Source organism: Mesoplodon bidens (assembly GCF_964165515.1).
Source record: "Mesoplodon bidens genome assembly, chromosome: 4".
In the NCBI taxonomy this organism is placed as follows: domain Eukaryota; kingdom Metazoa; phylum Chordata; class Mammalia; order Artiodactyla; family Ziphiidae; genus Mesoplodon; species Mesoplodon bidens.
The window spans coordinates 158,172,018-158,195,563 of NC_138160.1; the positions used below are offsets into that span (position 1 = coordinate 158,172,018).

The following is a 23,546-nucleotide window of genomic DNA, read 5'->3' on the forward strand; positions in this document are numbered from 1 at the left end:
CATGGCCGCTGAGCCTGCGCATCCGGAGCCTGTGCTCCACAACGGGAGAGGCCACAACAGTGAGAGGCCCGCGTACCACAAAAAAAAATAAAATAAAATAACAATAAAAATAATAATAATAATGTATCTAATTAAGGGCCTGGAAAGGAGAATGTCTCCTCTGACCTTTATCCAGAAATTTCCCTAAAATACTCCACATTATAATATAGACTCTGCATAAATTTACCAACTTTCCCTAGAATAAAAAGATGGCTTAAATAACTATTAAACGCCCAAAATAATTGTTGCTATGTAAATGGTAGGTCTTTATCATAATTGAGAAATTTAGAAAAAGTGAGGAAGCCAAAAATAATTTAAACGAATCCAAATTTAACTTAAAACAATTATATCTATATGAAGAGATGAATAAAGCAGTGGAGGTGTAGGCGGTGCGACAGCCGCTGGAGGGCAGCGGAGGCGGGTTCGTGTTTCCCGGGCCGAACCGGGCTCTGGGGGGCGCGGGGCCTGGCCCGGGAGCGCGGCCCGTCCTGTCCTCGCCATGAGGCCGCAGCAGGCGTCAGTGTCTGGGAAGGTTTTCATTCAGCGAGACTACAGCAGTGGCACCCGCTGCCAGTTCCAGACTAAGTTCCCCGCGGAGCTGGAGAACCGGATTGATAGGCAACAATTTGAAGAAACAGTTCGAACTAACCTTTATGCTGAAGCAGAGAAGCTCGGGGGCCAGTCCTATCTTGAAGGCTGCCTGGCTTGTCTAACAGCGTACACCATCTTCTTGCGCATGGAAACTCGCTACGAGAAGGTTCTGAAGAAAGTCTCCAAATACATTCAAGAGCAGAATGAGAAGATCTATGCTCCCCAAGGCCTCCTCCTGACAGATCCCATGGAGAGAGGACTTCGAGTTATTGAAATTACTATTTATGAAGACAGAGGCATGAGCAGTGGAAGATAAACCATAGGATTAAAGGCCCACCTCCAGCTGGGACCCTCATCTGTCCACCGGCTGACCGCAGAGTGTCCCCCACCTCCTCTCCAGAGCATCATTCCTTCCTATCTGCTGCCAGAGCCACGGTGCCATTCACTCCAAGGACTGACTTTGTAAAATTCCACACCTGGAGTGACGTCTAGTCGCTCAGCATCCACTTTGTGTCTCCAAATTGTGTAGGACTGTAATCTTTTGATTAGTTTTTGAGAAAATGCAATGAAGCATTTCACTGTTTTTATTCAAAGCCATTAATAAAATATGCAGTTGGTCAGCCCAACACAGTTTCATTTCTTACCTGCCACCAGTGCCAGTGGTTCTCGTCATTCCTTGGGCTTCAGCAAGTCGTAAACTAGCCAGTGCTCAGTCTTACTCACCCAAATTCATAAAACGCTTTTCTCCAGGATTTTGGTGAAGGGTGGGCTGTGTCTGGTTTTGCTAATGCATCTCCCAGATTTCAGAGAATTACCAGTTTTGCCATGACTCAAAGCTTAAAGATCAAGTTCTGCTGTTCAGTTTCTCAAACTGAAGCTCATTGGAAAAATAATGTATAGTGTTACTTGTTTTATTATAGCAATTCCTGATTAAAGCAGTATTTAATGCAATTTCCAGGTTTTTGTTTTTGGGTTTTTTTTTTTTTTGAGAATTCTGTTATTACTCCATTACCTTGAACATTGGGAAGATGTGGTATGTGTTGCTTGTTCCTTATAAAAATAAGTAAGCACAATAAAGTGGATGTTAAACCATCAAACACAAATGTCCCTGCCGTGTCCCTGAATGAGCAAGTGTTAATAAATATTTTAGTTATCGTTTTGTTATAAATATAACTTAAGGGAAAAAAATTTGATAGGAATAATACTATATATTGCTAATTTTTAACTATCCCTACTGGCAAACCTTATGATTCCTAGACTTTCCTCATATACAGTATTCAGTGCACAGAAATATTATGATTGGTTCAAGTTCAGTAAGTTAAGTGATTTCCAACTAAAAGTCTCAAGTCTGGGTCACTGTTTCTAGTTCTTTTTGGCTGTGTGTTCTTAGTATTGGGACTTCCTGTGCCCTTCATCTTTGGGGTTTGAGAGCACTGTATTTGGGAGAAAGTTAGGACTTATACTAGGAGAGAATGAAACGGTTAAAAGTTTTACTTTCAGAGATATTGTAGGTGCTAATACTGGATTTAACCTTTCAGATTTAATTTCTTTTATGGGTCTGTTAGTTATTCAGTACATCCCATAGGTTTATGTAATATTTTAATTGTATGAAACTTGTTACTTTATAGCCTATAATAGTGTGTCTGTCTGCCTTTTAAACCCGTTGCAATAACTTTGCTGAAATATTAACACATTAGTAAAACTTTTCTTAAACAACAACAACAACAAAAAAAAACCCAGCAGTGGATGAGGACTCATTAATAAAAGGAAAAAGTTCGCAATTTTAAATGCATGCAATTATATTGATATGCTAATTTAAATTTTATGTAAAATATTAATTTGAATGAGTGGGGAATAAGTATTAATTCTAAAAATAATACTTGTATGCATGTAATAACAATATTTAACTAAAATTTTTTATTAATTTGCAAAGAAACACTACTAATTGATAAAGAACATAGTTTTTTCTCTTCAACTATTAAAGTCCCAATTCCAACAAAACACATCAAAATTAACATATAATTATGATTCAATTTAAAGTTCCATCTTTAAACTCTTCATAATCTTCTTTGGTAAACAGATCCAAAAATAGGTTAACCCTAAATAAAAGATGACAAAATTGAATCTTGTTAATACAAAATGTCATAATCAGTAGTCACTGAAAAATTTTAACATTTCTAAAACTGCAAAGCAACAGTTAGCCACTCCCTGCATTTACTGTTTTGATTTTTACTTTCTCTAGTTGACCATAAAAAGCTTCTGATGGACTCAATATGTAACTCAAATTTTCTTCTCCACTCCAACTCCTGCCAATACCCTTGGTGACTTCAACAGCCCCAATTACAAGAACTGTGCCACAAAAAAGACAATATCACAGGCCTTTATCTCCAGGCCTCTCACAAGCACTCACAAGCAAAGTCACTCACAAGCAAAGTCACAAGCACTCACAAGCACTCACAAGCAAAGTCACTTCAGCCACTCACAAGCAAAGTCATTGCTTGGATGGTCACTGTCATCACTTGGAACTTCTACTTTACTTCTAAGCGCTGGAACTCCTAAAATGTTCCCAGCTGATATACATATACTTCTATACCCCTACTTTTTTGTACCCCTATACTCTCACTGAACAAGGTCACTGTCCTCCTTTAAACTGTTGATCCCTTGATCTCCCACAAGCTTCATTTGTATCCCCCCAAACTGACAATCATTTCTCTCATTACTCCTAATTAAACCCCTAGAATCCCTCTTCGACGGACTGAGACTTCCTCTTCATCCTAGACGTTACCTAACATTCTGTTCTCAGTCCTCTCCTCTCCCTCCATCCCCGCATTGAGGTTTCATCTGCACCTACTGCTAGAACTACATATGATCTTTATGCAGTATAGATATCACACTGGATCTGATATGACACTTCCAATTGCTTACAATTTTCACCTGGATACCTATCGTCTAAAATTGTACGTGCCAAAATAAAACTCAGTAGCTTCACAAAACCAGTTCTTTCTCTTGACTTATTTCTTATCTGCTCGTTCTCAGACCTTAGTATCATCTCTCATACTGCCCTACATCTAGTCATTTGTATCCTCTCCACTCTCATTAAGTGCATTTCACTTTTCCCTTGGACTGCTGTTACAATCCCTAGATTTTCTTGTTCACCTCTTATCTTGCCTCTATTCCAAACCTTTTTATAAAATGACACTGGATTCTTTCTAAAATGCAGATCTGATCAACCCACTGCTTTAAAATGTTCCATACTGATGATATACAAGATATTTGTGTAATTTCTAATTATCCTTCCATAAAATACTTATTAATTACAAAACGAAAAATAGTAACTATATATAGTGGAGAAATGGACATCTTAACCAATAGATCAAAGTTAACATCCTCAATAAGGGATAAATGAAAATCACATGACTCCAGATGTGATGTTCTGAGAAGGAAGTAACATTACTTATATAATGTTCCAGCCAAAAATGCAAAATATGAATCAAATCATGGGAGGTATCAGCAAGTCCAGAGGGACAGTCTGAAAATAATTGGCCTGCATTCTTCAAAAATGACAATGTCATAAAAGACAAAGAAAGGTTGAAGAACTGTTACAGATTAAAGAAGACTAAAGAGACATGACAATTAAATGCGATACATGACACTGGACCAGACCGGCTATCAGGAAAAAAATCCCATTAAAGACATTATTGGCACAAGAAAAAACTGGAATATAGACTATAGATTACATAAAAGTTTTATACCAGTGTTAAATTTCCTGAATTTGATAACTGTAGTGTAGTTATAAAAAAGATATCCTGGTTCTTAGGATATACACACTAAAGTATTAAGGGGCAATTCTTGATACACATAACACACAGAGAAAGAGAGAGAGGGAGTAGGATAATGATAAAGCAAAGTGGCAAGATGTAAAAATCGGTGAACACAGAACATCTGTGTTATGTGTTCTGTGTTCTGTGTTCTGTGTTCTGTGGGTATTCTGGAGGTCTTTGTATTCTTGTGATTTTTTTTTTTTTTTTTTTTTTTTTTTTTTTTTTTTTTGCGGTAGGCGGGCCTCTCACTGTTGTGGCCTCTCCCCTTGCAGAGCACAGGCTCCGGATGCGCAGGCTCAGCAGCCATGGCTCACGGGCCTAGCCGCTCTGCGGCATGTGGGATCTTCCCAGACCGGGGCACGAACCCGTGTCCCCTGCATCGGCAGGCGGACTCTCAACCACTGCGCCACCAGGGAAGCCCTATTCTTGTGATTTTTATGTACATTTGAAATCATCTGGAATAAAGGGTTAAGAAAATGTTCCATGTTTCTTCATTGCCTACTGAACTGAGTACATATCCTTGGCCAAGTATCCATGTGAGACCATTTGAAACACATTCTCAGTACTCTGTATACCTTTCTTCACTATGACTACCTTAAACAAGCTTTAATCAAGCTGTATATTCCTAAACATTTTCTGTGACTCCATGAATTTTCTCATGTCCATGTCTTAAAGTATACTCCCTTCCCCCACATTCCCACTTATAAAAGTCTAATTTCTCTTTTCCAAAGCCCATCTTACTTACCTTTTCTACTACTTTCCAAACCCCACCAAACTGGGTGTAACCTATTCCTAAGAATTGAATGAGCCCAGATGATTAGTAAATCAGGGCACAATAGAAAAAAAAAAGTGGGGGGGAAGACATGCTCAGTTTAAACCATGTGGCATTTAAAAGTAACTGTAGAACAGCCTAAAGAAATTCAGAGGCACATGACCAGAGGTCAGAAGTAGGATAGAGATTTAAGGGTCATATACCCAGAAAGAGTAACTGAAGTTATAAAATGGGTGAGTTATCTCAGAATAAATATGTAAAGGGACAGCAGGACCAACAATTACTCCTAGGGAAGCATTTGTTATTAGATGGTAGCAAAAGGGACAAATAAAAAATACATAGAAAATATGGTCAGAAAGGTAGAAAGAGAACCATGACATAGTCTTCAGGATAATAAGAAGAAAAATTTGAACAAGTAGTAGTAAAACAATATTAAATGTGACAGCATGTTCAAAAAGAAAAGAGAACTAAGCAGAGATATGAAAAAGAAAAAACATAAAACTTGGACCATAGAGAGAGTAGTTTCAATAGCATTGTGAATATGAGGCCCAAATGAAGCTTATTAAATTTCAACAAATATTTAATGAGTGCTTTCTATGTGTCAAACACTGGGTTTAAGGAAGGAAACAGGCTAGAATTAGCAATGGGTATACATTAAAGGTTGGAGATGGTAGGATGTAAAGGGGAAGGAAAAAGTCTATACCTTTTGTTATCTAAGTGGATTCTTACCAGAAGATGACAAGAAGATTCATCTTGTGTAATTTGAATCTAGGAACAACATAAAATATAAGGAAAATTCAAGTTGGTCTCTGGCATTGGCTTTCCCATTAATAAATATATAATAAGGAACAAGAATTATAATACATTTTTAAAATATAATTATTAGTTTCTATAATCAGGTTAAAAATTGTAATAAAAATAATGAATTACAAGGATACCTTTCATTTATAAGAGGCTATTTCTGGAAAACACAGCATATTATTTTAAATTGTTAAATAATCCTTACAAGATCACTTGATATTTAATAGAAGGCCTATTGCTGAGGCACAAAAGAACCCGACAAGTTCAAGGTAATGGCCAGAGCAAAATTAGATGTGATCTAGTACGTTTATTAGAGTAATTGGATCTGGATTAAAACTCAGAACAATGTCCAGGGTTTTTGCACATTTCTCTGCCTGTTCAAACATCTTTGTCACCTAAGAAACCACTGATAACTTTTTTCCTCTTAAATGCCCTCTGCTTCATTCTTCTTCTTAATTGGATAAGAAAAATAAAACAGAGTATCACTAATGTGAACATTAGTTCATGTACCATTGTTGCAAACAATTTATGCTATTATGGATGCAATATTACAATAACAGTAATGAGTTTCCAGTGTTACACTGCTTACAAAATGGCATTGTTTTAATTATCTTACGAAAATATTCTTCACAAAATCAAATTCTGCAGATTTACTGACTGTCAAAATAAAAGTTGCCCTTGAGTTACTGCACTAAAAAATTATAGAAGCATTCGGCATGGTAATATATGTATTAGGACATGCATGTAAAGGAAATAAAATGCCTTATGATTTAGCAATTCATGTTACATAAATTTTATCCAACTTAATTGTTTGAGAATCCAGAACTTCCAATTACTTTTAATAAACATACTAGATTACATCTAATTTTGCTCTGGCCACAATATCAACTCACTGATGCAGCTTAAAACATGGTTTAATTTATGAATTGTTTTCCAGGAATGAAATAATGACATCAAGGCCATAACTCAAGGGCAGATTTTGCTAAACACATTAAATTGGACTGCAGCATCATGAAAAGGAAGTGACTGTGTGAAGCAACGCAGAATTTATACTTCTATAATACAATTAAAATGGTTTTCTTCATCAATATGGATGAGTTTTGTAATCTGTATTAAAAATTTGGCGTTTTAAAAAAAAGTTGGAATTAAAATTCAAATTTAATAGACAAGCGTGTTCCCTTGGCTCAGTCAGTTCCAGTCAACATTCACCTTCTGCACTCTTCCACTCACACATACACCTGTGGTCTACTCTACACTTAATGCTTTACAATGCTTTGACTTTTCATTACAATGAACAGTGATAATATGGTAGCCTTTTTTCTATAGCTCTATACATTGAATGTGACATTTAGGAAAACTACTGGTCTAATGTAATCCAAAGGTAACTAAACTATTAGAGAAGCCAGTTCTCTTTAATACAGTGAAGATTGTGTTAACTTACTTTCACTACATAACTGTTGGCATTTCAGCCTAAGTCTGTATTTTTCATTTTCTTCAAGCATTTTAGAAATGACTTTGTATACTTCATTCCATACTGAAACCTTAAAAAGGTAAGCACAGTTAAGGAACACTGGGCAGAGAATCTGGACTACATCGTGATGTAGGCAATTGGGAGTGAGCCAACTGTGTCGCATGCCAGTTTAATATTATCATTATAAAGCAATATTATACTTAGAGATCTAAAAATTAAACATGATTGTTTTCCCATATTCAGTGAATTCTCTGATATCTTTTTCCAACTTTCTAGCATTTCCTCTCTGCAGTATTTAAATTAACTGTTCTGGTCGAAGGCAATGTCTTTCAAAGGCAATATCTAGTAAGTCCTATGGTTTCAACATACTCAATTTTGTTTCAAAAGGTAGTAAAAATAGTGAATTTCTATTCCTATGTCTATGTCTAAACCACTGGACAATGATATGATTTTTAATGTATTTTATTCTAGTTAATAATTAAACATTTTTCCTAGGACATACCAAAGCAAACTTACTAGAGAACATGAATATACTAGAATAGGAAGAATGGAGACTAGAGAAGCAAACAGATAGATCTAGGCTCAAATTCTGGTTTCACCACTTAACCAGTTGCTTGACATTGGGCAAGTGTTTTAATCTCATCTAGGAATAACTTCAAATACTGGATGATTAGAGTTAATGAAAAATATAGGTAAAGCACTTACCCCAGTGTCTGGCACAAAGTAGTTACAGGTAAATATTGGCTATTGCCCAAGAGGAATTGGTTCTTAGAAGAAAAATTTCTTAGTATAGTGGGAAGATTAAATGCTCACTCAAAATACACTTGCTGCAAGGATTAGTCACTTTGAATGCTATTTTATACTATACATGTATTAGAAATCAAACAAACTCAAAGCTCAGAGATAATATAATTTTATGTGTCATTATCAACTAACAATTTCTTTAAACTGAAGTGTAAAATATATAATGGTAAACAAAGATTAGTAGAGTAACTGATCTTGAATATGTTTAATTAGTTTTATTTATTTATTTATTTTCGGCTGAGTTGGGTCTTCATTGCTGCGCACAGGCTTTCTCTAATTGCCGCGAGTGGGGGCTACTCTTTGTTGCGGTGCGCAGGCTTCTCACTGTGGTGGCTTCTCTTGTTGCAGAGCACAGGCTCTAGGCACACGGGCTTCAGTAGCTGTGGCTCGCAGGCTCTAGAGCGCAGGCTCAGTAGTTGTGGTGCACGGGCTTAGTTGCTCCGCGGCATGTGGGATCTTCCTGGACCGGGGCTGGAACCCGTGTCCCCTGAATTGCAGGCCACTGAGCCACCAGGGAAGTCCCTTGAATATCTTTAAAACACTCAAAGTTACCATGACATTTGGACAGGCAGACATGAAAATGGTTCAGCATAAAGGTTCATGCTTGTCAGCTTTCCTGCTAGAAACCTGTACACCCCTTGCCTTTAAAAGAGCAATATGACACCAATATAGATACCTTTTTCTTTTCTGTGAAATCCATGATTTCCTTATGTAATACTATCTGAGTTTGTTATATTCTATGGAACATATATTTTCATGCTTTGAGAAAGCTCACAGTCAGCTACATTTTGATTAAAATGTGTTTTATATCTTCAAACACTGGAAGGACTATTCTTTATGGTTAATAAATATTTCCAAACCCAGTTTCATTACTGCTAAATTAATTCTATTTTCTCATCTCAGTAAATTAAATTTTTCAAAAGATGGCACTATTTTTAATGTCTTGAGTATCTTCACACGTTTGTATTTAGACAGGTTAATCTAAAATTCAAAATGTCATTCATTCCCCTTTACAATAATATACCTTTTTCTTTTTCTTCATTATTTTGGAAGCTTCATTCAAAGGTATGGGGAAGCCAAACTTTTTAGCTAAATTCTTCTGGGTTAAACCTAATTTAGAAAAAAAAAAGAGAGTCACAAGGTAAAATATCAAGGTCAGCACAGACTTTAAAGGATTCACTATCCTGAGAATTGACAATTATAAACGTCTCTTGAGCTCTCTTTGGGGATTTTTACACTTGTTGGTATATTTCAGATCACTAGATAATACCAGTTTACCAATTAGCTAATACTATATTGGAAAAAAATAAAACAAGGAAACTAAGGATAAACTACCTTGCGGGTGCCTAGGAGATCTCCTTCCTTTACTGATTTGAAAGGTGAGCCCCCAAAAGAGCAACAGAGTAAATAAATACCAAAAACCACATCTTGCCCCAGGCTATCTCTATAGTCTTTCTTCTCTGTTCAACTCCAGGTACACATTATGCTTCCAATTGCACAGGAGACCATGTGGTTCCTCAAATACATCTTGTTCTTTACCCCTCCCAGTCTTTGCACACGCTGTTCTATTGGGCTAGACCACTGTGTGCATGCATGCCTGTACACACACATATAGACATACACACCTGCCAGGCAAATGTCTACCTGCTCTTCAAGACTCAGCCCACATATCACCTCCTCTCTACAGCCTTCCCTCAAACACCCACAGCCCCACAAACAGCGGGGTAGACAGCACTGGTTCCAGGAACAGGTTCCAGGGACACTTTGTTCACAGCACTCAGCACACTTTTATAGCATGTGTTTCTACTGTTTCCTCCACTAGGCTGTGACCTCCTGGAGGGGAAGTGTCACTGTGTGCCTTATTCATCTTCCTATCTCTGCTACCAGACACAGAGTAGGTACTAATAAAGGTTTGTCAGAGTGATAAGCTTCCTGACTCTACTCACTAAATCATGCTGCCTTCCCAAATATTAACTGTGAGAAGAAAACCTAAGGGATTGTGTGTCCAAAGACAAACCCGTACAACAATGAGCATGTGTTCCCTGAAAGCCTTTATATTTGTTCTCCTTTTGTCTGTAACACTCCATACGTACCCCAACCATTCCCCACCTCATTCCTGCCCTACCACCACTATATACCTGGCTTTCTTCTACTCCTCCAATACTTAGCTTTCCAGGGGTGGAAGGCCTTCTCGGATTTCACAAAGCACCCTATGCTCAGTTATCACAGGACTTATCACATTGTTTACTTGAGGAGTATGTTCTATTCTTCATTAGAGATCCAGTACTGTATAAATTAGATACACAATAAATATGCTCTTTGTTGAGTGAAATAGAGTATGTTCTAAAATGGTATGTCCCTATTTAAAGTGATGAAGGGGAAAAACCTACAACCAAGATCACTCTACCCAGGAAGGATCTCATTCAGATTTGACAGAGAAATTAAAACCTTTAAAGACAATCAAAAGCTGAGAGAATTCAGCACCACCAAACCAGCTTTACAACAAATGCTAAAGGAACTTCTCTAGGCAAGAAACACAAGAGAAGGAAAAGACCTACAATAACAAACCCAAAACAATTAAGAAAATGGTAATAGGAACATACATATCTATAACTACCTTAAATGTAAATGGATTAAACGCTCCCACCAAAAGACATAGACTGGCTGAATGGATACAAAAACAAGACCGATATATATGCTGTCTACAAGAGACCACTTCAGACCTAGGGACACATACAGACTAAAAGTGAGGGGATGGAAAAAGATATTCCATGCAAATGGAAATCACAAGAAAGCTGGAGTAGCAATTCTCGTATCAGACAAAATAGACTTTAAAACAAAGACTATTACAAGAGACAAAGAAGGACACTCCATAATGATCAAGGAATCAATCCAAGAAGAAGATATAACATTGTAAATATTTAAGCACCCAACATAGGAGCACCTCAATACATAAGGCAAATACTAACAGCCATAAAACGGGAAATCGACAGTAACACAATAATAGTAGGGGAGTTTAACACCCCACTTTCACCAATGGAGAGATCATCCAAAATGAAAATAAATAAGGAAACACAAGCTTTAAATGATACATTAAACAAGATGGACTTAATTGATATTTATAGGACATTCCATTCAAAAACAACAGAATACACTTTCTTCTCAAGTGCTCATGGAACATTCTCCAGGATAGATTGTATCTTGGGTCACAAATCAAGCCTTGGTAAATTTAAGAAAATTGAAATCGTATCAAATATCTTTCCCAACCACAACGCTACGAGACTAGATATCAATTACAGGAAAAAACCTGTAAAAAATACAAACATATGGAGGCTAAATCATACACTACTTAATAACCAAGAGATCACTGAAGAAATCAAAGAGGAAATCAAAAAATAGCTAGAAACAAATGTCAATGAAAACACGACGACCCAAAACATATGGGATGCAGCAAAAGCAGTTCTAAGAGGGAAGTTTATAGCAATACAATCCTACCTCAAGAAACAAGAAAAGTCTCAAATAAAACACTAAAGCTTACACCTAAAGCAATTAGAGAAAGAAGAACAAAATAACCCCAAAGTTAGCAGAAGGAAAGAAATCATAAAGATCACATCAGAAATAAATGAAAAAGAAATGAAGGAAATGATAGCAAAGATCAATAAAACTAAAAGCTGGTTCTTTGCGAAGATAAACAAAATTGATAAACCATTAGCCAGACTCATCAAGAAAAAAAGGGAGAAGACTCAAATCAGTAGAATTAGAAATGAAAAAGGAGAAGTAACAACTGACACTGCAAAACTACAAAGGATCATGAGAAATTACTACAAGCAACTATATGCCAATAAAATGGACAACCTGGAAGAAATGGACAAATTCTTAGAAATGCACAACATTCTGAGACTGAACCAGGAAGAAATAGAAAATATGAACAGACCAATCACAAGCACTGAAATTGAAACTGTGATTAAAAATCTTCCAACAAACAAAAGCCAAGGACCACATGGCTTCACAGGCAAATTCTATCAAACATTTAGAGAAGAGCTAATATCTATCCTTCTCAAACTCTTCCAAAATATAGCAGAGGGAGGAGCACTCCGCAGCTCATTCTACGAGGCTACCATCACCCTGATACCAAAACCACACAAAGATGTCACAAAGAAAGAAAACTACAGGCCAATTATCACTGATGAACATAGATGCAAAAATCCTCCACAAAACACTAGCAAACAGAATCCAACAGCACATTAAAAGGATCATACACCATGATCAAGTGGGGTTTATCCCAGGAATGCAAGGATTCTTCAATATACACAAATCAATCAATGTGATACACCATATTGACAAACTGAAGGAGAAAAACCATATGATCATCTCAATAGATGCAGAGAAAGCTTTCGACAAAATTCAACACCCATTTATGATAAAAATCCTCCAGAAAGTAGGCATAGAGGGAACTTACCTCAACATAATAAAGGCCATATATGAAAAACCCACAGCCAACATCGTTCTCAATTGTGAAAAACTGAAACCATTTCCACTATGATGAGGACCAAGACAAGGGTGCCCACTCTCACCACTCTTATTCAACATAGCTTTGGAAGTTTTAGCCACAGAAATCAGAGAAGAAAAAGAAATAAAAGGAATCCAAATTAGAAAAGAAGAAGTAAAGTTATCACTGTTTGCAGATGACATGATACTATACACAGAGAATCCTAAAGAGGCTACCAGAAAACTACTAGAGCTAATCAGTGAATTTGGTAAAGTAGCAGGATACAAAATTAATGCACAGAAATCTCCTGCATTCCTATACACTAACAATGAAAGATCTGAAAGTGAAATTAAGAAAACACTCCCATTTACCACTGCAACAAAAAGAATAAAATATCTAGGAATAAACCTACTGAAGGAGACAAAATACCTGTATGCAGAAAACTATAAGACACTGATGAAAGAAATTAAAGAGGATACAAATAGATGGAGAGATATACCATGTTCTTGGATTGGAAGAATCAACATTGTGAAAATGACTATACTACCCAAAGCAATCTACAGATTCAATGCAATCCCTGCCAAACTACCACTGGCATTTTTCACAGAACTAGAACAAAACATTTCACAATTTGTATGGAAACATAAAAGACCCCGAATAACCAAAGCAATCCTGAGAACGAAAAATGGAGGCGGAGGAATCAGGCTCCCTGACTTCAGACTATACTACAAAGCTACAGTAATCAAGACAGTATGGTACTGGCATAAAAACAGAAATATAGATCAATGGAACAGGATAGAAAGCCCAGAGATAAACCAATGCACATATGGCCACCTTATCTTTGGTAAAGGAGGCAAGAATATACAGTGGAGAAAAGACAGCCTCTTCAATAAGTGGTGCTGGGAAAACTGAACAGCTACATGTAAAAGAATGAAATTAGAACACTCCCTAACCCCATACACAAAAATAAACTCAAAATGGATTAAAGACAAAATGTAAGGCCAGACACTATAAAACTCTTAGAGGAAAATATAGGCAGAACACTCTATGACATAAATCACAGCAAGATCTTTTTTGATCCACCTCCTAGAGAAATGGAAATAAAAACAAAAATAAAGAAATGGGACCTAATGAAACTTAAAAGATTTTGCACAGCAAAGGAAACCATAAATGAGATGAAAAGACAACCCTCAGAACGGGAGAAAAGATTTGCAAATGAAGCAACTGACAAAGGATTAATCTCCAAAATTTACAAGCAGCTCAGGCAGCTCAATATCAAAAAAACAAACAACCCAATCCAAAAATGGGCAGAAGACCTAAATAGACATTTCTCCAAAGAAGATATACAGATTACCAACAAACACATGAAAGACTGCTCAACATCATTAATCATTAGAGAAATGCAAATCAAAACTACAATGACATATCATCTCACACCAGTCAGAATGGCCATCATCAAAAAACCTACAAACAATAAATGCTGGAGAGGGTGTGGAGAAAAGGGAACCCTCTTGCACTGTTGGTGGGAATGTAAATTGATACAGCCACTCTGGAGAACAGTATGGAGATTCCTTAAAAAACCAAAAATAGAACTACCATATGACCCAGCACTCCCACTACTGGGCATATACCCTGAGAAAACCATAATTCAAAAAGAGTCATGTACCAAAATGTTCATTGCAGCACTATTTACAATAGCCAGGACATGGAAGCAGTCTAAGTGTCCATCGACAGAAGAATGGATAAAGAAGATGTGGCACATATATACATTGGAATATTACTCAGTCGTAAAAAGGAACGAAATTGAGTTATCTGTAGTGAGGTGGATGGACCTAGAGTCTGTCACACAGAGTGAAGTAAGTCAGAAAGAGAAAAACAAATACCATATGTTAACACATATATATGGAATCTAAAAAACAAAAACAAAAAAAGGTCATGAAGAACCTAGGGGCAAGACAGGAATAAAGACGCAGACCTACTAGAGAATGGACCTGAGGATACAGGGAGGGGGAAAGGTAAGCTGGGACAAAGTGAGAGAGTGGCATGGACATATATACACTACCAAACGTAAAATAGCTAGCTAGTGGGAAGCAGCCGCATAGCACAGGGAGATCAGCTCAGTGCTTTGTGACCACCTACAGGGGCGGGAGAGGGAGGGTGTGAGGGAGGGAGATACAAGAGGGAAGAGATGTGGGGATATGTGTATATGTATAACTGATTCACTTTGTTATAAAGCAGAAACTAACACACGATTGTAAAGGAATTATACTCCAATAAAGATGTCAAAAAAATAAATTTAAAAAAAATAAATTAAATGGCATGTCCCAGTTTGTGAGAAACATGCCACTGATTCTGAGTGGGGCACAGAAATAGCACTGAAGAATATTAACTCACATGGTAAGAAACTCATTCCCTTTCTAGTTCTTTTTCAATCTTCTGATTACAGCTAGGAGAAAGTCTGAGTTTGGAACTAGTATGTCATTAAGACTTTTCTGAGACTTGCTAATCTCTCTTTATGACTGCAGCAACCTCCAGCAGACAACCTATTTGGCTAGAATTTAATAATATTGTTTTACCTTTATTAGATTGTTTTTAATTAATTTCTATTTGTGGAAAATGATACATGTTTTCCACTGTGGTAATGATGTAAAGTGTTCTAAAAAGAAAATTAGTTGGGAGGAAAAAAATGCATTTATTTAAATACATTAAGTAAATGATAGTGAAGATGATGTACAGATATAACATAAGAAAATAACTTAAGTTTGGGAAACTCTGCTCTCCATATACCCATATGTATCCTTCCCTCTAAGTACCTACAACCTTTGGAATACTATACCAGCATCACATCCAAATGTTTTCTGTTTGTTAGTCTTACATAACCTGGACATATACTCCTTGAGGTCAAGATAGGAGCCGTCAAGTCTATCTATATTAGTTGGGAATATAAAATATGTCAAGGAGTATAGCAGATGGGAAAAAGAAAAAAGGCAAAATTTTTTCTTCCACTTATTTTGTGTACTTTACTGAGGCTATGGCTCCACTGTATACCATAGATTTTTGTCCCAGCTTATGCTTCAAATCTGCCTCTCCTCCTCTTTCCACACACTCTGACCCAGTCAAAATATACGTCTCCTTCTTCCCAAATCATTATCCATCCCTGATCGATACTCAGCGCTTCACTAACATGTTTTTCCTACCTGTAATCCCCTCCTATCTCAGAAATATGTGTAAATCTCATGGAGCTACTTCCACCACCACGAAGCCTTCCTTGATTTCGTCATCCCCAAATTATTCACCACCTCCAAAGCATTTATTTGTACCTCCACAACAGCATTCAACATCCTCTACTATATATAAATTATGGGTATGTCTCTCAAGTTCTGTGAGAACAGGGAACCAGCTTGACTTATTAGTCTTGTTTGAAACATTAGAAGAGTTACCTGACTTGGCTGCCCCTGGATTTCTAAACTATAAGACATCTCACAAACGGCTTAAAAGCTTATCTTCCAGAAGTGTCTGTATCTCTGATAACTTGACTCCACCATTCAAAAATCTGCAGTGACTATAAAATTAGAGTCACCAAGGCATTTCACAATGTGGTCCAAAACTAATTTTTCATTCATTCAATAAATATTTAGTGTATGCACTATGCGCTAGACACTGGGCTGATCACCTCCTCTTCCCTTAAGCCATTTCTGCTGAGTGTGCCAACATATACTGGGCACCTACTCTATACCAAACACTGTGCTAGGCATTCTGCATGCACTACTTCATTTAATCTTCACAGTAATTCATTAAAGTAGGAACTATTATCCCCATTTTACAGAAAGGGAAACTGAACATCAGAACAGTTAACTAACTTGGCCAATATTACACTGCTAGTAAATGAGAAAGCCAAGATTATGACTTTCTGACTTAAAAGCCAATGCTCTTGATAATATCCACTGTCCCACTAGCAATTTCTCCATTCATTACCTTGATTTCTTCCTTCTATGTCTCCCTTTTCCTGAACTACCAAAGCCCTTCTAAGTTGTCTCTCTTACAGCACTGATGTCTACCAGCTTATATTTCCATTATTCAAATTATTCATTTATAAGTCCCTTGAGAATAAAATATTTGTCTGATCTATCTGTGTCACTAGCACCTGACTTAGTGCCTACAGTATGGTAGATGTTAAATAAATGTTACTGAATGGGTAAATAATTCACATTTGTTTCCAACAGAGAGCCAGACAAAACTATGCAATGAATGTCCACTTAATGTTAATACTAAATACATCCAAGAATGAGTAAAATCATTAAGCACTTAGTGATTTTACGCATTTTACTTAATGAGTAAAATCATTAAGCACTTAAGCACTTTCTGGCTTGATTGAAATATAAGTCTACCTCAGGACCTCCTTCCCTTGACTCTATTCTTGGTTTCACAAGCCCAGCAGAGTGATCACCAAAGTTAATGGCTCCATCATCCACCCAGCTGCCCAGCACACAAACTTCAGACTTGGCCTCAACCCATCCTTCTCCCTCTTCCAGCCAGTCATCAATCCTGTCCATTCTGCCTCCACTGCCACTGTCTTAGTTCAGGCCTTCTATCTTTCCACTTTATTACTGCCTCAAAACTGGTTTCTGGCTTCCAATCTCTCCCAATCCCACTCCCTCCCCGTTATCCTCCCTCCAGCTCTGATCATGTCACCCCTGCCACAAAGGAATGGCAAAAAATCCGAAAATTTCAGGACCAAACTTCAAAACAAACTGCATTATTGTTTGTTTCCCAGAAGAGAAGCCAACTAGAGGAAAGCCATTCTCAATCAGCACAAACCAGTTACAAGAGCACGAAGCTGGTTTCACTATCTCAGCTCTTTGCCATCCTGTTATTTCTACCTGACTTATGTGGGGATCTCCAACACTAATTCATGTATCCTTTCCCTTCCCCCATGAGCTTCTTCATCTGTTTTTCAATGTTCTTCATTTCCAATCCACTATCTTAGTGCTGGACTATTATTTGTCTCTTTGATCTGTTAGTGCTAATGCAATACCAGATCCATTTTATTCTTTCCTCACTTCCTGCTCTCCCCCCTTTAAAGGTGAAGAGCTCACCAACACCACCATACTCTCTCCAATTCCTAGAGTAAATCTTTTATCTGTTTTTATTATTCAAAGGAGGGGGAAACCTAGTGCTAAAGTGTCTTATACTACCCCTAAAATTTTTTAATCACCAGCACAGGGGCCAAAAATGACAAAAAACCTGAGCGCCTTTTAGCAATGGAAACTTTGGAGGAGCATGAACTCTAAAATAGTGCCCCTGATGAAGGATCTCTGAAAAGCTTATTCTCAGGAGTCAATCAAGTTACACAGAGTACAGTTTTACACTTCCAAATTATCAAAGTAAGTTTAAGTAAGTTAAATTATCAAAGTAAAATTAAGTAAGTTCTGAAAGGATACCAAAAAATATATTTATATATTTTTCAACTTGAGCTTCAGTCTTGCCTGCCTCCAATGCAATCTCCCCTATACAGCATGAAGGAAGTAAATCTGACCCTATTACTTCTCCTGTTCAAAACCTTTCAAGGCAGAACTTCTGGGTAGCTCTAGACTATGTGATGGGGTCGGGGGAGAGGCAGGGTATAGTAATCAACTTCCCAAAATTTCTTCCCAAACAACTTTACATTACAAAAATTCTACACAAAACCACACCCTCAGCATTACTTGAAGACAGAGAATGCTGAAAATGCAAAATAAATGTAAGTAAAATGAGAAAAGTCATTACATCGTGGCACTATGATCCCATTTGCTCCAACCTCACCCTAAGCAGGGCTTTGTGGCCAGCAAGGAGGAGAAAGGAGGGACTCTAGAAAAGGTGGCTGCAGGAGAGCTGGAGCAACCAACAGCAAGATGAAATCCACCCTAACTCTGAAAATACTAGAAGATAGCAAGGCAGATCACAGCACAGACTACAGGAAAGAATTTCAATGTGCGATTTAAAGGGCCAGACACCGGGAATAAAGACACAGACCTACTTGAGAATGGACTTGAGGATATGGGGAGGGGGAAGGGTAAGCTGTGACAAAGCGAAAGAGAGGCATGGACATATATACACTACCAAACGTAAGGTAGATAGATAGTGGGAAGCAGCTGCAGAGCACAGGGAGATCAGCTCGGTGCTTTGTGACCGCCTGGAGGGGTGGGATGGGGAGGGTGGGAGGGAGGGAGATGCATGAGGGAAGGGATGTGGGAACAGATGTATATGTGTGACTGATTCACTTTGTTATAAAGCAGAAACTAATTAAAAAAATAAAAAAATAAATAACACTTAGAAAAATAAATAAATAAAATAAATAAAAATAAAGGGCTAGACACCAAAAACGTGCACTTTAATGAGACTGATTTGGTTAAAGGGGCAAGCATGATTTAAAGAGATAAAAACAACTTAAAGGGACAGTCTTCCAATCTCTTGGCTTATGGAGGAGAAAAAGAACCAAAAGGAAAGCTCATAAATTAGGTCACAAAGAAAACATCAGTAATATGCATAAAGTGGAGACATTACAAACAACACTCTGATCACATGCAATAAAACTAGAGTTTACTAGGAAAAAAAAAAAAGAAAAAGTCCTGGAAATTTTTGAAAAATTAAATCTATTAAGCAACTCTAGAGTGAAAGTGATAATACAAACTGAAATTACAAAAAAAATATATTTTTAAATAGTGACAATAAATCCACTATATATTAGAATCAATGGGATTTAAAGTAGTGGTTAGAAGAAAACTCATTGCACTAAACACTTTTACCAATAAAAAGGAAGAAAAAAATTAAATTTCTTGCTCAAAATAAAAGCACGGAAAGAACAAAGTAAACCAAAAGAAAGTACACATAAGGAAATAATGAAGTTTTATCTTTATTATTTACCTTTATTATTGAGGAAGAGACTAGAAAAATAAAATACCTAATTAACAAATCAAAATCCTGTGTTTTTAAAAAAACTAACAAAACACTGGTGAACTTGATCAAGGACAAGGAAGAAAGCACATACATCAAAAAAAATGAAAAGGGGGAAATAACCATTGAAACACAAGGAATTTTTAAAAATCATAAGACACTATTTTGCAGACCTCTATGCAAATAAATTTGGAAACCTAGATGAAATGGATAATTTCCTAGGAAAATACAGATTACCAAAATTGACCCATTAGAGTTGGAAAGTGTAAAGAGACCAATTTCCATAGAAGATACAGAAAAAGTTATTAAGGAATTATCCCACAAAAAGCACTAGACCTAGATGATTTCACAGAAGAATTCTACCAAATCTTCAAATACCAGATCGTCTCAATGTTCTATAAATTATTCCAGAGCACTGAAAAGGAAGGAAAAGTTCCTAATTCCTTTTATGAACTAAGTATAACCTGATACCTAAACCAGATGAAGAAGTACAAAGAAAGAAAAACTACCCTGTCTCAAATTCCAATGCAAAAATCCTAAACAAATTATTAGCAAAGAGAGTCAAACACTATCTTAAGAAAAAAGTACATCATAACCAAGTGGGATTTATTTCAGGAATGCAAAGTTAGTTCAATCTTAGGAAATCTATTTGTATCATACAACATGTTAATAAATCTAAGGAAAAAATATTATCTCCATAGATTTAGGAAAGCCTTTGACAAAATTCAACACCCATTCTTAGTAAAAACATTGAATAAAATTAAAATTGAAGAATACATTTTTTTTTTTTTTTTTTGCGGTACACGGGCCTCTCACTGTTGTGGCCTCTCCCGTTGCGGAGCACAGGCTCTGGACGCACAGGCTCAGCGGCCATGGCTCATGGGCCCAGCCGCTCCGCGGCATGTGGGATCTTCTCGGACCGGGGCACGAACCCGTGTCCCCTGCATCGGCAGGCGGACTCTCAACCACTGCGCCACCAGGGAAGCCCGAAGAATACATTTTAATGTTTTAAACATACAACCCCTTAGTCTTAAAGCCAATACCTTATTTAATGGGGAAATACTAGAGGGATTTCCCCTAAGATCAGGAACAAGGCAAGAATGCTCACTATCTCCACTATTATTCAACATTCTATTCATGGTATTAGCCAGTGCAATCAGACAAAAAAAAAAAAAAAATCAATTGCAGGCATAAAAATGGGTTAAAAAGAAATAAAATTATCTCTATTTACAAATAATATGATAGTATACCTGGAAAATCATGAGCATTAATGACAAAACTAACTCAAATAATAAATGAATTCAGTGAAGTACTAGGATCAAAAATTAACGTACAAAAATCAATAGGCTAAGTGAAAGAAGCCAGTCACAAAAGCGCCTATATTGTGTGATTCCATTTATATGAAATAGGCAGAATAGGCAATCCAGAAATTTGCAAATTTGGTATTTTCCATATTTGTCTATTGTCCAGAATAGGCAAATCTATGGAGACAGAAAGTAGTTTAGTGCTTGCTTAGGGCTGGGGTTGGGGGCAGTGAGGGGGCACGGTGAGTGACTAGTCGCTAATGGGTACGGGGTTTGTTTGAGGGGGTAATAAAAATGTTCTAAATTGATTTTGATGATGGTTGCACAACACTGTAAAAAAACATTGAATTGCCCGTTTTTAAGGTAAACTGAGCAGATTGTAAATTACGTCTCAATAAACTTTTTTTTTTTTTTTTTTTTTAAGCACAGGTAGAGGGATGGGTCCTCAAAAAGAGGTAGGACCTTTCCAGGTGATGGAAATGTTCTAGACCCTAATTGTGGTGGTGTATAACTTCGTCAAATCTCCTGAAAGTTGTTGGGTTTGTTTGTTTGTTTAATCAAGAGGCTTTATATACACAAACAATGAACATCTGGAGGCCATTACGGAAGAGGAAACCCCATTTACAACAGCAGAGAAGATCAAATACCTAGGAATAAATTTAACAAGATACATGAAAAACCGATAGAAGGAAAAAATTTAAATATAAAACATTCCTGAAAGACACAAAATTAGAGTGAAAATGGAAAGACATCCTCTCCTCTCTTTTCAAAGAGGAAGTGACATCATTAAAGATGTCGGTTCTCCTCAGGCTAACTTATAAATTCAATGAGTCCTGAAAGGAATATGGACACACACGCCAAGGCCCCCATCATTCTGAGGGACTTCAGTGGCTCCGTCCAAGAGCCTCCCCTCTCGGATTCGGATCTCGGGCTGAACTCAAATGACCTTCACTTGCACTTCAGCGCCCTCTCGGGGCAACACCGAAGCGCAGGTCGGGCTTGTCTCTCAGCCCCCGGACGGACAAGAGGGCCGCCCACTGCCCGCGGCCAGGCGGGTGCTGGGCGCGGCGGCCTCTGAGCGACACTACGAGCCCCGAGCGGCCCACCGGGAGGGAGGCTGGCCGGAAGCTGACAGGGAGGCCGCGAGCTGAGAAGCCGACCGCCCTGAGACTCGGACCCCAGGCAGGACGGCTGCCGAGGAGGACGGAAAGGCGGGCTGACCAGCCGGCACCCTCCACAGGTCGGGGGCCCCCTCCCGAGTCCCCGCCCGCCCGGCCCTTCGCGCCACCTGCATGTGCCTCCTGACGAGGCCGGCTCCGCGAGCTCGACGACCGCGCCGGAGAGGAGGCCGCGGGGGCCCTGGGCGGGGAGCCGGCGCACAGCTCCCCGCCGCCCGCGGCCCCCGGCACAGCCGCCCGCGGCTCCTCCCGGCTGCGGCCGGCCCCGAGCCCGGGCCTACACAGACCCTGAGCCCAGCGGCCGCCCAGCTGAAGGACGGCGCCGCACCGGTGCGAGCCGAAGCTAGTCACGTAGACGAAGCGTGCCCGGCCCCGTCCCTGCTCCCGGCCCGCCGCCGCCATCGCTGCCTTCTTCGCGCAACCGCTACGCAGTGCCCTCAGCGGCCAGCCCAGGGTCACTGGGGGCGGACGACGCGCGGAGGAGGGGCCGACCTGGGGGCCAGACCACTGTGTGTGTGAAGGGGGGGGCGGGTAGAGCTGAGGGGCTGGACCACTGTGCACTGTGTAGGGGGTGAGGGGCGAGCTGTGGACCAGGACCCTGGGGGCGTGGGGGGCGGCAGGTGGGTTGGGGAGAGATGAGAGATGAGGGATGAGGGAACAAGTAAGGGAGTGAGAGAGGCTACAGAGACCGGTCACCCTGTGGGCAGCGGGAAGAGGGGAGTTTGGACCACTCTGCACGGAGTGGGGAGCAAGAAGGTGTTTGGTTGGGGTGTGGATGATGGACCACTCATCTGAAAGGTGGAGTTAGAGTTTGGAGACCAGATCACTTGGGGGTGGGGAGCAGACCATGACGGGCAGACCTCTCTGAGGAAATGAACTGAACCAAGAACAGGGTGGGGGGAGAGGGAAGAGACCAGGTCAAGTAGTTTTACCATGGACCATCTCTAAGTCCATACAGCATTTTACAGCAGAGGATCTGGAGCTCCAAACTGTAGAGTGACTTCCCCAAAGTAATAGTGACAGAGACATACTCTCTTAAACTTCAAGAAATTGGATTATAAATATGTGCAGAAAAGTGCACGAATCATCAGTATACATATGGATAGGTATTCACGCAGTGAACACACCCACGTAGTATCCGCTGAGGTTAAGAAACGGTGCACAGGGCTTCCCTGGTGGCGCAGTGGTTGAGAGTCCGCCTGCCGATGCGGGGGACGCAGGTTCGTGCCCCAGTCCGGGGAGATCCCACATGCCGTGGAGCGGCTGGGCCCGTGAGCCATGGCCGCTGGGCCTGCGCGTCCGGAGCCTGTGCTCCGCAACGGGAGAGGCCACAACAGTGAGAG

At 38.9% G+C, this 23,546-nt stretch overlaps 2 protein-coding genes across 5 annotated transcripts; one reads left to right on the forward strand and one right to left on the reverse strand.

The window, feature by feature from the left end:
• The first annotated feature begins 446 nt into the window (after positions 1-446).
• Positions 447-2,327, forward strand: LOC308616049 (golgin subfamily A member 7-like). Its single transcript, XM_081232026.1, has one exon. The coding sequence runs from the start codon at positions 539-541 to the stop codon at positions 944-946; it is 408 nt and encodes a 135-aa protein (XP_081088152.1). The 5' UTR covers positions 447-538; the 3' UTR covers positions 947-2,327.
• Positions 2,328-2,597: 270 nt separating this feature from the next.
• Positions 2,598-22,662, reverse strand: LOC308616577 (uncharacterized protein C5orf47). Of its 4 annotated transcripts, none has more exons than XM_081232893.1 (5): positions 22,314-22,662; positions 9,324-9,409; positions 7,466-7,565; positions 5,953-5,991; positions 2,598-2,729 (listed from the first exon to the last, which is right to left on the reverse strand). In XM_081232893.1, the coding sequence occupies exons 1-4, from the start codon at positions 22,603-22,605 to the stop codon at positions 5,972-5,974; spliced, it is 498 nt and encodes a 165-aa protein (XP_081089019.1). In that variant the 5' UTR covers positions 22,606-22,662; the 3' UTR covers positions 2,598-2,729; positions 5,953-5,971. The 4 variants fall into 4 exon arrangements, with proteins under 4 accessions (XP_081089019.1, XP_081089020.1, XP_081089017.1 ...); XM_081232892.1 differs by having other exon boundaries at positions 2,658-2,729; positions 5,927-5,991; XM_081232894.1 differs by lacking the exon at positions 7,466-7,565.
• Between the last annotated feature and the right edge of the window lie 884 nt (positions 22,663-23,546).